We start from the raw sequence: 13,805 nt of genomic DNA, 5'->3' as shown, positions 1-13,805 counted from the left end.
CGAAATAATGCATATGGCAAAAACCGAAATAAAGCATACATGCACAGTTTCGGATGAAAACCGAAATAATGCATATATGAAAGACGAAGGTATGCATACATGCACAGTTTCGGTTGAAAACCGAAATAATGCATATAACAAAAACCGAAATAATGCATGCATGCACAGTTTCGGTTGAAACCCGAACTAATGCATATGAAAAACCCGAAGTAATGCATACATACAGAGTGTCGGTTGAAAGCCGAAATAATGCATATGAGAAAATACCGAAATTATGCATATGCATACTTTCGTTTTAAAAGCGAAATAATGCATATGAAAAAAAACGAAGTAATGCATACATGCACAGTTTCGGTTGAAAACCGAAATAATGCATATGGCAAAAACCGAAATGAAGCATACATGCACAGTTTCGGTTGAAACCGAAATAATGCCTAAATGCACAGTTTCCTTATGCGCAATTTCGGTGCCCTCTTTATTTGCATCAGTTCGAATGCAACCGTCGTTTACCACGTACCCGAGATACCTTACTTCACGATAACGAAACTTACTTTTCTCAACATTGATTGTGAGCTTGGCTTCACGTAAACACCTAGCGACCTTTTCCAACAAACACAAATTTGACGAAAAACTTTCGGAACAAACTAACAAATCGTCTAAATACACAAACACACACTCACGTAAAGCAGCCGATATGAATTTGCCGCGTTACATAAACCAAAAGGCATAGCAGTGAAATGATACACTGTGAAGGCTGTCTTTTCCCTAGACTTCTCTACCAAATCGCATCTTTTAAATCTATAGCCGATATAAAGCGCGTGGTTCTGTAGTCGGCTGAGGATTCCTTCCACGTGTGGTAGTGGATATGCGTCCTTAATTGTCCTTTCGTTTACTTTCCTAGCATCTAAACATAATCTATTCTTAGTGCCCTTTATTCCTATAGAGACGGAGGAAATCCAACTACTGTTGCTTTCTTCTAAGACCCCCATACTCAGCATTCTATCTAGCTCCTGATACACTAACTTCTGGATCGGTGGTGATATAGGGTAGTGCCGCTGTTTGACCGGAAGATTTTCATTCGTCACTTCGATGACGTGCTCTTCTTAGTCTGTTTTTCCAAGCCCTAGTACGGAGAACGATGGGAACTGCGCTTTTATCTTTTCCAATGCTACGCTCTCCTCATGCGTTAAATCATGCTGCACCGCGTCAAATGACAAGTCACCCTCGGCGGGTGCGAGCTCTGAACGATCGCGATCTTTGCTTTAACACCCCTACAGACAACATCCAAATCGACAGCTCTCCAAAAGTCGATTCCTAGGTAAACCTCCTGCTGCAAATCGGGCACGATCAAAAACTCGAGATCTCTCGAGACCCCATCCCATAACACCGGCAAAACAATCGCACCTAGTACTGGCGTTTCGCCCCCATTGGCGGTTCGAATATTTTGTCCCTTAATTTTGCGAATTTCATCCTCCCTTCCAAAAATTTTAGGTAGTTTTTACCTAGGCAACTCGCGCCAGCACCAGAATCCAACAGAGCTAACATCTCCTTGCCACCTATATTGGATTGCGCAAAAAAACGATTGTCACCCTTCACAGTGACTATAGGTGCTATAATCTTATTCTTAATCCTTTTATAATTCCTCCGCTTTGCCCTCATTTTTTCAATTTCCTTAAAATTCCTTCTTTTCTTATTCCTTTTTAATCCTTCTTCTTGCTTCTTCATATTCTAATTTCCTTTGATGTAAACTCTTTCCTACAACTACTCTATCCTCTAACTTACTTCTAATATTACCCTCACCACTGCTAATACTACTATCCCTACTTAATATTTTAACGTCTGATTTTATTTTTCCGGGCGATTCCCTTCCTGGCCAGAATTCCCGGAAATTTCCGCCAGCTTCAAGTTTCCCTGGTTCGGCTTGTAGACACAGAATGACATGTCGCCCTCGCACGCGAAACAAACCATGCTGTGAAACGTAGAGTGGCAGTTGTTGGTCACCCCAATATTCTTCGTGTAGTAGTCGACCGGCATGCCACACTTAAAGCAAATCATCCGGTGGAAGGGCGACGAACAGAAGCTGTGACCTGAAGCTGCCTGCACATCGAAAGAACTGCTGCTGGAGACCAGCTGAGGTCGACTTGGTTGCATCCGGTTGGTTTTCGAAGTTCCCTGACCGCCTTGTACACCCCTCTTACTGCGCTCGAAGCTATTGGCGTTGATTGCTTCTACCTCCACTCGCTCGTCATCACACACATGCTGTAACTCCTTAAGGCCTCTGGACCTTGTCCTTTTTCGCGGAACATTCTTTCAGCTCTCTTGCACTCGGATTTCAGATCCGCCAAGGTGCCCATTTTCGAGGAGGAAGTCAGGCTTGCCAGGTATGGCTTTAAATTGGCCTTGAGGATGCCCACTAGTTCCTTTTCAGGTATTTTCTGGCGCAAGCGGAACGTCAAGCTGTGAACATCACTGTAGAAGTCGTCGAATGTCTCATGTGGCATTTGCTTGCGCTCCATGATCCCGCGTATTATTTCGTTAGTCCGACTCTGCAGTTTTATAATGGCTCAATACTTCGGCTTTCAGCTCGAAGTAGCCAAAGTTCTGGTCCCCAGCGTGGTCTTCGACAATTTGCCAATACCATTTAAGTCATATATGTAATACTTCTATATTGGCAGTAAGCTAACTTCTCAATGTGTAAGCATTCCGAAATCAAAGCGAGACAGTCTAGTACCGTTTTTGTCAATTTATTGTGTACTTGAGTGCCGTTTTTGTATATGTGTTGTGTACATGTTTATTTATGAACGTATTTTTCCTTTTCTTTCGTACGTGTTTATTGATATATCTGTACTGCGATTCCCATTTTTCTTAACGACAATATTCGTATCGTTAGCTAACGATTCCGACAAGTTTCGGTAACTGCAATTCTCAAGCACGCTTTTAGCGAATATTGTCGGTAGATTTGACAGTTGTCTAACGAAATTTGTCGATAACCTAGCTACGAATATTTTGTCGTTGAAAAGCCTACCGATAAAATTGCTTCAAGTTTTTATTGAGAAAAATTAGGCCAAATTCATCGGAAAGCAAACTATTATAATAAAAAATAACTAATAAACAAAAGTTTATCAGATATAGATGTGCTTTTTATTATTGTTCCTTTTATTTATTACACTGTGCAAGTTGAAAACATTGGCAAAGGTTTTGAAAGTTGATCTCACTTAATTGGGGCATTCTAAATTTTATCAGATTGGCTCCAGTTTTCGAGATAACGATACTTGAACATTTGCTTAAATTTTAACTTGTTTGTAAATAAATAAGTTTTAGTGTTGTTTCAATAAAATGTTTAACATGACTATTTTTCATAACGAAGGTTATATTAAAAAATAGTCACGTGAAAAAGTTTGGTAAAATGACTTTAACGGACTTTGTTGGAGTTATTTATAAAAAACACTTTAAATTTAAGGAAATTTTCAAGTACCCTTACGTCGAAAACTGGAGCCAAAGCTGAATTTTTAGACGTGGAAAGCATAATGTCAAAATGATGTGTTTGTTGTAATTCATACTGTAATTGTGCGTATAATTTGTTATTTTTTACTTATATACGGCTTATATCCTCTTATTAAATTCGCCTTGCACGAGGCCGTTATTGCCAAATAAGCAGTCCAGCATTCTATGGTACTGCTCCGTAGTAGCTCCTGCTCTTCTTTTTTTCATATTGTATTCACAAACAACAATCCCGACACAATAATACGCGCAACAATAACAAGTTTCTTTTAAATATTAGGTGTCAAACGTCAATATTGCCATATTTGGCTTTGTAATTAACGACAATCGTTGTAAACTTCTTTATCGACATGTCTAACGAATTCTGTCGTTAAGTGTGTTTTTGAGAATAGCCTATTCGCTACTGCAAGCTACAAACGTCGTTCATTATCAATAACGAATATCGGTCGTTAAGAAAAATGGGAATCGCACTACTGTACTGGAAATCGGAAAACAGCTGTTCATACGGGACATCATGTTGCGCTCGCATCCTTTCAACTCTGAAAATAAAACTTTCTACAGTGATGTTCTTCCCGGTACCATCAAACTTGACGTGCCACTTGTCCAGGTCAACCTTCTTCCACTTGGGGGCTTCTTCTGCCCTACCCTGGCTAGCCTGCTCCCAACAAGTTTCTGCCTCTCTGCGCTGGTATCCACCATCGACTCTTTCAGCTCCTGCCTCAGGAGTTGATGCCATAGCGGGTGGGTTTATGGCTGCCTGCGCAGATGACTCCACATCTGCCACACGGTTGCTGAGCTGCGAGACATCATTGCGCATGTTGCGGACCTCGCTCATGCATTGAGCCATCATATTATTTTGTTGGGCCATCAGCGCCATCATTTGCTCCATTTTATTCAATGCAGAGCTTAGCCCACCACCATTCGCCTTCGATGCTGCAGTACCCTGCGGCAGTTGCAGATTGTCCTGCTCCATAATTTCGCTCTGCTTTAAATGCTGACTATCTCCTGTCAATTGCAAGGCCTCTTCGAGTTTCTCCGCGAAAGTCAAACTCCGGTATCTTGTACTTATGTGGAATTATTGGTGACGGTTAAACTTGAGTGGGGTGTGTTATCGGTCGAGGTAAAGAGTCGCGCGGTGCACCTGTTCAAAAAGTCGGTGGGAACAAAGTCAACCGGATACGGAATGCCTGTGTCAATCTGCGTGAAAGTCGACCCAGCAACCTCGTTCTCTAACGCCCTGGCTACGGTCCTAGTCACCCTTCTGTCACTAAAAATGCCTAACCCTGGACACTGTCTTTCCTCACGTTCTTCTTCCCCCATTCACCTGGCCCGAGCCAAAAAAATAAATGTCTCGTGTAGTGTAAAGAAAAGACGCGTGCAAACCGAAGAAAATAAACTTGAACCGTAGAAAAAAAAACTCCAAAATATCAAAATAAGGAAATATCTGAGTTCAAAACGAAAACTGCCTCTATTGGGATTTTAAAATAAAATGTCTCTTTTTTTCGCAAATTATAATAAAAAAAAAAATAAAAATATAAATGAGAAAAAATAATAAAATAAACTACAATAAATAATTATATAAAAATATAAATAATAATAAAAATAATGGCAATGTAAAAATTCAAAGAAAATGTAAATAGTTTGTTCAGAGCAAAAATCTCAAAAAAAACTAGAACGCAAAAATAGTTGTGTGAGTGGTGCTGCCGTAGGCAGAGGTCGTAGTGGGTATTTTTCGTACGAATGTCTACTGTCCCTTGTCAATGTCAACTAGGATCACATCAAATGGTGTAGCACATGCAAACTGCAGGCACTCACCTAAAGTCTGGCAGCTACTCCACCTGATGTGATAGATCCCCACTGAAAGTTTTCGATAAGCCTCACGAACTTACGATTTCGGACCATATGCTCGGTAGCTTGAACCTATTCAATCAGTACGAAGGCTACACAGTTCTTACTTTTGAATGTCATTGCTCAGATTTTAAAATCCATCGCAGGTACTCCAATAGAAAGACTTGTGTTCCCCCCTTTACATCTTTCACCTAGCACAGTCAACCAAGCAAAAAGAACTTTAGCTGAGATGCCGAGAGAAAACCTAAGCTGTCCGAAAAGAAAAGATATAATAAAATCAGAGAAATAATAAAAGTAGAAAAAATTACGTAAAAGAAAGAAAAGGCTGGTCTATGTCGTTGGGCGCCATTGTTGTGTAGCTAACTGTTCGGGCAGAAGTAAGTGGCGGGTTGCATGCTTGTTTGCCCAGGCTAGCTCGACGGCCAAATGCGGGGGTTGTTTGCCACTTCTCTACTTTCAGCTACAACAAACAAAAATTTTCTGTCATGCCAATATGGAAAAAAGGGGAAAGTGAAAGTGAAAGAAATAGAAGCCTGCCCGGGTCAGTTGGAGCCATCCCACCCCTTCTAAGTGCCGACGGCACTTAGCCTTGAGTTCCGCCGGGGCTCTTAGTTCATCATCCGAAACTCCCTTTTCCTGACCTAGTCCATCAGTCATTCCATCTTAAATAATAATACTGTGTTCAACTGATTTTCATTATGATACAAATTCATTTATTAAATTCAACCAAAACAAAGCCCAACACCTAAAATTCCTCTTATACTATTATATATATATTTTTTTTTCACCTTTTTTTTTTTTCTTTGCCTAATTATCTAATTCTATTAACAATATCTTAATTATTCCCTAACTCACAAATATCTATCTTCCTTTTGTATTTCTTGTATTTTTTTACTCCGCGCTTTCTACTGTAATTCTTTAAAGCTTTTTATTTTGTAATCGTTTTTGTATCTAATTATTAAACTCTCAAAAATATGCGTACACATATGCACATATATGCTTAACAAGTGCAAACATGTATGTATGTACATGTATTTATGTGCCTTTGTTACCTCACATAAATATATGTATGTATGTATATATGTATATGCACGTTTTATATTATTATTTTTTTCTACCGTCGGTGACCCTTCCTAATGCTACTGAGTATGTATGTACATATATATGCAAATTTTAAAAACAATAGTGACTTCTCACTTAACACTATGTGTGTATGTTGCATGTCCACCGATGCTAGCGCCAGCATGCAGACTACCTGGGAATTGTTGGGGGAGAAAAACAAAGCATTCATATGTACATATAACTACTGGAAAGGAGAGTAACCAAACAAACAGAAACAGGTGGTATAGTGGATCACGCTTAGTGGGTACGTATGCCACCTGTTTTGCTCTCCTTTTCAGTTCGGCCCTTTAATACGTCCCGAAAACAAGTAAGTGTCGTTTGAACGTATGTATGTATACCGGTGCGTGTGAAAAAATATTAAAAATAAAATACAAAAGAAATTAATAAACCAAAAAATTTATATCTATAACTTAACTTTATTAATAACAAGAATTAAGATTAATGAAGATTAATGTTACTAATAATAACAAACTCCAATTATTTGGCAAATAAGAACTAAGGTGTAACGCGAGGACAGAGTAAAAATAAATAGAGCGTGATGAATTTAGGCTGAACGTCAAAAATAAAAAAAACGCAATGCAAAGAATGTGGTGAAAATAAAACTAAGCTTAGACCAACTAAATTCGAAGAAAAAGGTGATGAAATAGCAAACTAACAAAATTCAAAAAAATGGTAATTGGCAAAATGCGATAAGAAAATAACCAAAGACGTGCAAAAATAATAATTCTATAGGGCTATTCGCGATTCGGTGCATAAGAGCTGACAAATTTATGCAATTGCAGAAATATGCCATGGATTGTGAGCGACCTTTATCAAACTGTCATGGTAAAGCTTTTGCAAAACAATTTTTGTGCATCAGCTTTGGTTTTGTTTATGAATGCAATGCATAGCATTTTTATGCTATGGATTTTCGGTATTGCAAATTTGCCAAGCCATGACAAATGCAAATGCGTGTATTTTGTTTGTGTATTGCAAATAATTTGCAATACAAACTTGCAATGCAATGATGCTAGGCCATTTGCACAGGATCGCGAATAGCCCTTATAAATTAATAAACTAAAACGAACCAGGTGCGCTGCTGCGACGTCGATATTACTGCTGTAGCGTATGAGCGGGTGAGTTTGATTTATTCTCCGTGATGTGGTGTTGTTGTGTGATCTGCGACTTTGCTTAGGCCGGTACTGTGAATATGCAGCCGTCTATATGCATGTGATAATGGGACGGAGATGAGTTTGGCCTTTATGCTGTGCTTTTGACCGCTGGTCGTGGACGCGTTGATGCGTGTTGGCCAATTGGCCGTCGGTCTTATACGACACTCCACCTTTATAAAAATGTCTCTTAAAAACCTTTTTTTGTGTTAAGCACTTTGCTTTTACTTTTAAAAATTACTTTGTCGACCGATTTGGCGGGTATAAAATTCGCGCTCGAGCACTTTTGCTTTCAATACAGACTTTCTTCAAAAGAATCTCGATTAAGGCTTCAGTTCGCTATTTAAGCATTTTCGACCTTTGTTTTGGTTACGGTGATTCTGCGGTTATCCTTTTGTTTACAAGCAGACACATACACAAGCTCAGGCCAGTCAATAGCAAGATAGCAGATCACGACATCGAACAAGTTGTATCGCACCCGCTATTTGTACTTTGGACTTTACGTCTTTATGGTAGCCAGTGGAAAGTTTTTATTTTGTNTACACAAGCTCAGGCCAGTCAATAGCAAGATAGCAGATCACGACATCGAACAAGTTGTATCGCACCCGCTATTTGTACTTTGGACTTTACGTCTTTATGGTAGCCAGTGGAAAGTTTTTATTTTGTTTATTTATACTGCTTCTACTGTTATCACCAGGGCGAATTTAACCGTATGAGATGATTCGAAAAGGGTTGCTTCTTTGATTTAGAATATGCATGCATAGATATACACCTGTTCAAGCATATATCCACATATATGTATGTATATATATATATATATGCATATATATTCATATATATTCATATTAAATCGGCTGTCGTTACAATGTTTGTTTTTTTCTATATGCCTCTACAAAGTGAAGCACTAATTGTTTTTGCTCCTCATTTTTGGTCAAGATTCGATTGTAATCTTTCATATATTGAATACCGAGCATAGCTGCGTCTATATAATCTTCATTTTTACCCCATTCGGATGGATCAATCCGTAAGAAGTCTGAAGATAAACCAAAGGCAACGAAGAAATTTTTAGTTTTCTAGGACAAGAAATCTCTAATAAAGTTTTGCCAATCAAGAGAACGGAAATTGATTTTATTTCATCTTCACTGAATTTTACGTTTGGCTCGATTAATTGCAGTGCCTTCGCCATTTGTCGTTTTTCCTCCACTGGGAGATCATTATGAAAAAGCGCTAAAGCAGTAGTTGTTGTTGTTGGCCACATTTTATTGAATTTGGTTTCGTGTACAAGAATTAGAGTAGCTACTGGGCACAGGTCTTCCCTCCCACTTTTTGTGAAATGATATCGCAGAAAATTTGTTTTCTTCTTGTTTGTCAGATACACTAAAATTAGTCAAACAAAACCCGTCGTCAAATTTGCTTAATTTTTATCTATTATAATAATTATACAGTAACTTGCAAGTAATTTTAAACTCTGACAATTTCTCTCATATAATACGATAAAAAAGGGCAAAACGGCCAACTATGGAAAAAGGTTGAAGTTTTATGTAACAAGAAAAATAGTTTTTATTTTGGTAGAAAATATTTATAAGTATAAATTTATCCCGCAGAAACTTCCTAACTTTATCCAAAAATCAAATGTTGTTTCTCAATTGATCTTATTTTATCAACTGTTTTGCCAGCAACAACAATTGATAACAAGTATTTCAAACTACTGCTTAAGGAAACAAAACCATTGTCAGCTGTTTTTCTAATTTCGACGTGCATCATCATGCCAATGGAAATGATATTTAAATTGATTTTACGATCAAATATGCTGAGAGGACTATGGGCAGATGGTCTGGTGCTAACGTCAGCATAGGTCGCCATGATATGCTGTTTGTCAGACCAGTGCTGACGCGTTTAGGTCTGGCAAGCTGCAGCAGCTGCCCATAATCCGGGTGAGTGCGTCGTGGTTCATTGTGCAGAATGTGGAGTCGTCTATCTGCTCAGCCAAGTGTGTTCCCCTACGATCATTCGACAGGCTTGAATGCCAAAGATTGTGATGCGCGTTAAAGTCAGCAACTACCATACGGCTTTCACCTCTAAGGAGCGCACCTATTTCAGGGTATCCTGCCGGGCAGCTGTTGACAGGGGGTATATATACGAATAAGTTGGTCACAACACTCGCTTTGTGTGCTCAATATACTCGAGTGCTCAAGTTTCAACTCGAGTGTGCACAAAATTTGCTACTTTAGTTTACGGTAATGCGGCGATGCCCAAGCCCTATGCTACTTAAGCTCGCTATACAGTTCAATGCGAGTGTGAATGTAAACATTCACAAAGGCAAATAATTCCATTTGTATTCTTATGCATGCACACACACACATACGTGTCAAAACTTGTTGTTCACATGCGAATGCTTTGCGTACGCACAAACTTGATTGTGAGCTTGAAAAATATTATATTTTTTAAATTACTTTTAATTCTATAATTCTGAAAGATATTTTAGTTCTCTATCTTTTGGTATATTTACAACTGCAAACGATGAAGTAATAACAAAAATATTGGTCAAAATAAAAAGCTCACGTTGACGCTCGCAATGAACTCAATAGCGGGCTTTACATATGTTGCGGGTATTAGAGATGCCAGACCGAAATAAAAAAATCGATTTTTGAATCGGTTCGAATCGAAATAAAAATAATAGATTCAGGAACGAATCGTCTAAAAATAAATCGATCCCCAAGATATATTAGGAACGAATTTCCGTCATCCCAACATAGCGTATTTTGCTTAATTTTTATAAAGAAGCAAAACACGTCGATCTGAACAAACTTTTATTGTACATAAGTAATTTTTAAAACATACTGTGACGAATACTGCGGCAACGCGAAGCGAACAACGAGAAATAGGCAGAATGTTCGAGGAATGACGTAGAATGTTCCGCAAAGAGAAACGTCAAGTTGGATGAACACTGCGAACAGCGAGAGAAAGAGAATGAGCGATTAACTTCAGAACGTTATAGAGTTGCCATAAGTGCGAGCGCAGGTATATAAGGGCGCCGCCACAGCGAAGTGAGTTAGTTACAAGCAGTGTTGCTGCCGCTCAAAGAACTTTCTTACCAAGATTAGACGAAAAAGTTACCAAATGTAAGGAAAAACAACCAACTTTTTATTAGATTAACAATTCAGGTCATCACAAATTCTTTTATATAGTACGTACAGAAAAGGTTCACAAACCAAAGAAAATCAATTTTTATTTGCATTTTTGAAAAGTAAAACCTTTTAAGGCTGTAATATATAAATACATATTTTAAAAAATCAGGCTTCCCGTATTAGGTGCGTATGTATGTTAATATCTTCGTAANCAGAAAAGGTTCACAAACCAAAGAAAATCAATTTTTATTTGCATTTTTGAAAAGTAAAACCTTTTAAGGCTGTAATATATAAATACATATTTTAAAAAATCAGGCTTCCCGTATTAGGTGCGTATGTATGTTAATATCTTCGTAAATATACCAGACTCTAAATGACGTTTTTAAATAAGTACATAGGCACACAGTTTCCAACTTCTTTGTAAGAATCGATGAAATACCTAATTAGCGGTTGTTCACGCTATTGTATTTTATAATTAAGATTAAACAATTAAAAATTGGATTGTATTGAACTATATCGTCGCTCAGCGCGATATACCTCGTATACGCCAAACGCAGTACCGCGTATACGATGTTAAATAAATTTTACAAAAGCACAAAAACCGATTTTTTCAAAACTGTGGAATGGTATTTCCCTTGAACCTACTTGCTGTAAGATTATTATTATTAATCTTAACTTAAATTAATAAAGTAAACAGTATTGGAAAAATAATAACCAAATCCCTTTTGTATTGTACATACATGACGTGGTATTGGAGCCGCATATACGAGGTATTTATATATGTACTATCTGAGTATGTATTCATTTAAAGTAGTCTTTAGCCGACCATGTATATTATGTATTCTGTATATTATATAACAAATACATACATACGAGGGTCGTATGAAAACTACCCGGCCTTGAATAGAATAAAACGATTTTTTTAACGAAATTCAATTTATTTTTCAACATAATCTCCTTTTAGCTCGATACACTTAAGCAAACGTTTTTCCCATGTTTTGATCCCTTCCGAATAATAGGTTTTCTCCAACCCTTCAAAATAAGCATTTGTTGCTGCAATTACTTCATCATTTGAGCTAAATTTTTTCCCGCCGAGCCATTTTTTAAGATTAGGAAAGAGGAAAAAGTCACAGGGGGCCAAATCTGGAGAATACGGTGGATGAGGAAGCATTTGGTAGCCTAATTCATTGAATTTAGACATGGCTACGACACATGTGTGTACACGAGCATTGTCTTGATGAAAAAGAACTTTTTTTTCAACAAATGTGGACGTTTTTCCTTCAAAGCCTTGTCAAAATCACCCAATATTTTGCAGTAGTATTCGCCATTAATTGTTTTTCCTTTTTGTAGGTAATCAATATGTATAACCCCACGCGCATCCCAAAATACTGTGGCCATAACCTTGTTTGCTGATAATATCGCCTTTGCCTTCTTTGGAGCTGGTTCACCACGACGAGTCCACTGTTTTGACTGTTCTTTGGTCTCTGGTGTGGAGTGATGAATCCACGTTTCATCGACAGTTACAAATCGACGCCAAAACTCCTGGGGATTTGCGTTTAACATTGATAAACAATCATTTGAAATGGAAACACGTGTTTGTTTATGGTGTGTTGTGAGTAATCGCGGCACCCATCTTGCGGAAAGCTTTCTCATATCCAAATGATTTTGCAAAATGTTATTAACCCGTTCAATTGAAATGCCCACACTCTCACCAATCTCACGCACTTTCAATCTTCGATCACTCATTACCATATCACGGATTTTTTCAATCATTTCTGGTGTAGTGACCTCATTTGGACGACCTGAACGTTCCTCATCAAAAATGCTCGTACGGCCGCGTTTAAATTCAGCTACCCAATATTTTATAGTTGTTAATGACGGTCCAGAGTCTCCATAAACTTCGTTAAATTCCGATTTAATTTCGTCGTTTGTTTTCTTTTTCAAAAACAAATATTTTATCACTGCTCGATATTCAATTTTTTCCATGTTGACAAAAAGCACAAAAGTAACTCAATTCTAACACGTATAAAATTTGTTGTAAATGTCATATCGCTGAGAAATTTTGACACGTGTTATTTGAAGAGTTGTATTTTTTAGCAAAATATTTTTTTTAGTTCTAGCAGCGCCATCTCTATTCAAAATCGGGTAGTTTTCATACGACCCTCGTATGTAAGTAATATTAAGACATTCATTCCAAATATTCTCACTTGGTTTCACTGATGAGGGTTCCACTGTTGCGGCTTCTCTCCTCAACCTCGACAGGTGTAGCTGGCCTATGTCTTATAACGAGCCTAATTTAAAAGTTTTTTGAAAATACATATTATGCAAAATATAACCAAAGTTGTGCATTTTTTGTTCACTTATCCATAGCAATGAGCCCGTATAAATTAACTTGAAGCACCAATTTTGCGCGGAATTCTAATAATTTTTCGCGACTTCTTAATGACTCTCGTATTATTCAAATGTCCATTTCAGGTACATACTGTTGATAAATGAACAGTCAAACTTTGTATGGACCAAAGTTTATAACTTTATCAAACGATTTTAATGGATAAACGTATAAATTTCAGCAGAATTCAACCCTGACCTAACCGACATAGCCGAAGTAGGTATACGGCAAGTTCTGGGTTTCGCGAAATCCACACGATGGTTTGAGTAGGAGGGTTCTAACGATCCGCGTGGTATCACAACGGGCCCACAACCAAAGGCCTATGTGTGCTAGTGGGGTCACTGGCAGCCACTTCAACCTAACCTAACTTAACCTAACCCTGACAGACTGCCAGGTGGTTGATTTTGCTACGAACACATAAAAAGCAAATTAGCGAAATGGACGAGGTAAGAATGAAACGTAACTAGCCAGATAAGTTAAATAATAAACAATTTTGTGCAATTATTTACCAAAGTGCGTCCATGAAAGAATGCGGATAAACAATTTATCCCTTTACCACTTTAGATGAAGACCCCTACTATGTAGGTGTGTGCAAAGAACATAGAAATGGTGTAACTGCCGGGCCGTTTCAAAAACTTGGCGATTAATTCACCACGATTTATTAAAGAC

At 37.9% G+C, this 13,805-nt stretch overlaps 1 protein-coding gene across 1 annotated transcript; it reads right to left on the bottom strand.

Moving 5' to 3' along the window:
* Positions 1-11,632: 11,632 nt before the first annotated feature.
* Positions 11,633-13,224, bottom strand: LOC108360821 (histone-lysine N-methyltransferase SETMAR-like). The gene has a single exon (XM_017613263.1). The coding sequence runs from the start codon at positions 12,731-12,733 to the stop codon at positions 11,951-11,953; it is 783 nt and encodes a 260-aa protein (XP_017468752.1). The 5' UTR covers positions 12,734-13,224; the 3' UTR covers positions 11,633-11,950.
* Between the last annotated feature and the right edge of the window lie 581 nt (positions 13,225-13,805).

Source organism: Rhagoletis zephyria, unplaced genomic scaffold, assembly GCF_001687245.7.
Source record: "Rhagoletis zephyria isolate East Lansing unplaced genomic scaffold, Rhagoletis_zephyria_1.1 Rzeph_scaffold_00635, whole genome shotgun sequence".
In the NCBI taxonomy this organism is placed as follows: Eukaryota; Metazoa; Arthropoda; class Insecta; order Diptera; family Tephritidae; genus Rhagoletis; species Rhagoletis zephyria.
This window is presented reverse-complemented; position numbering and strand designations above follow the sequence as displayed.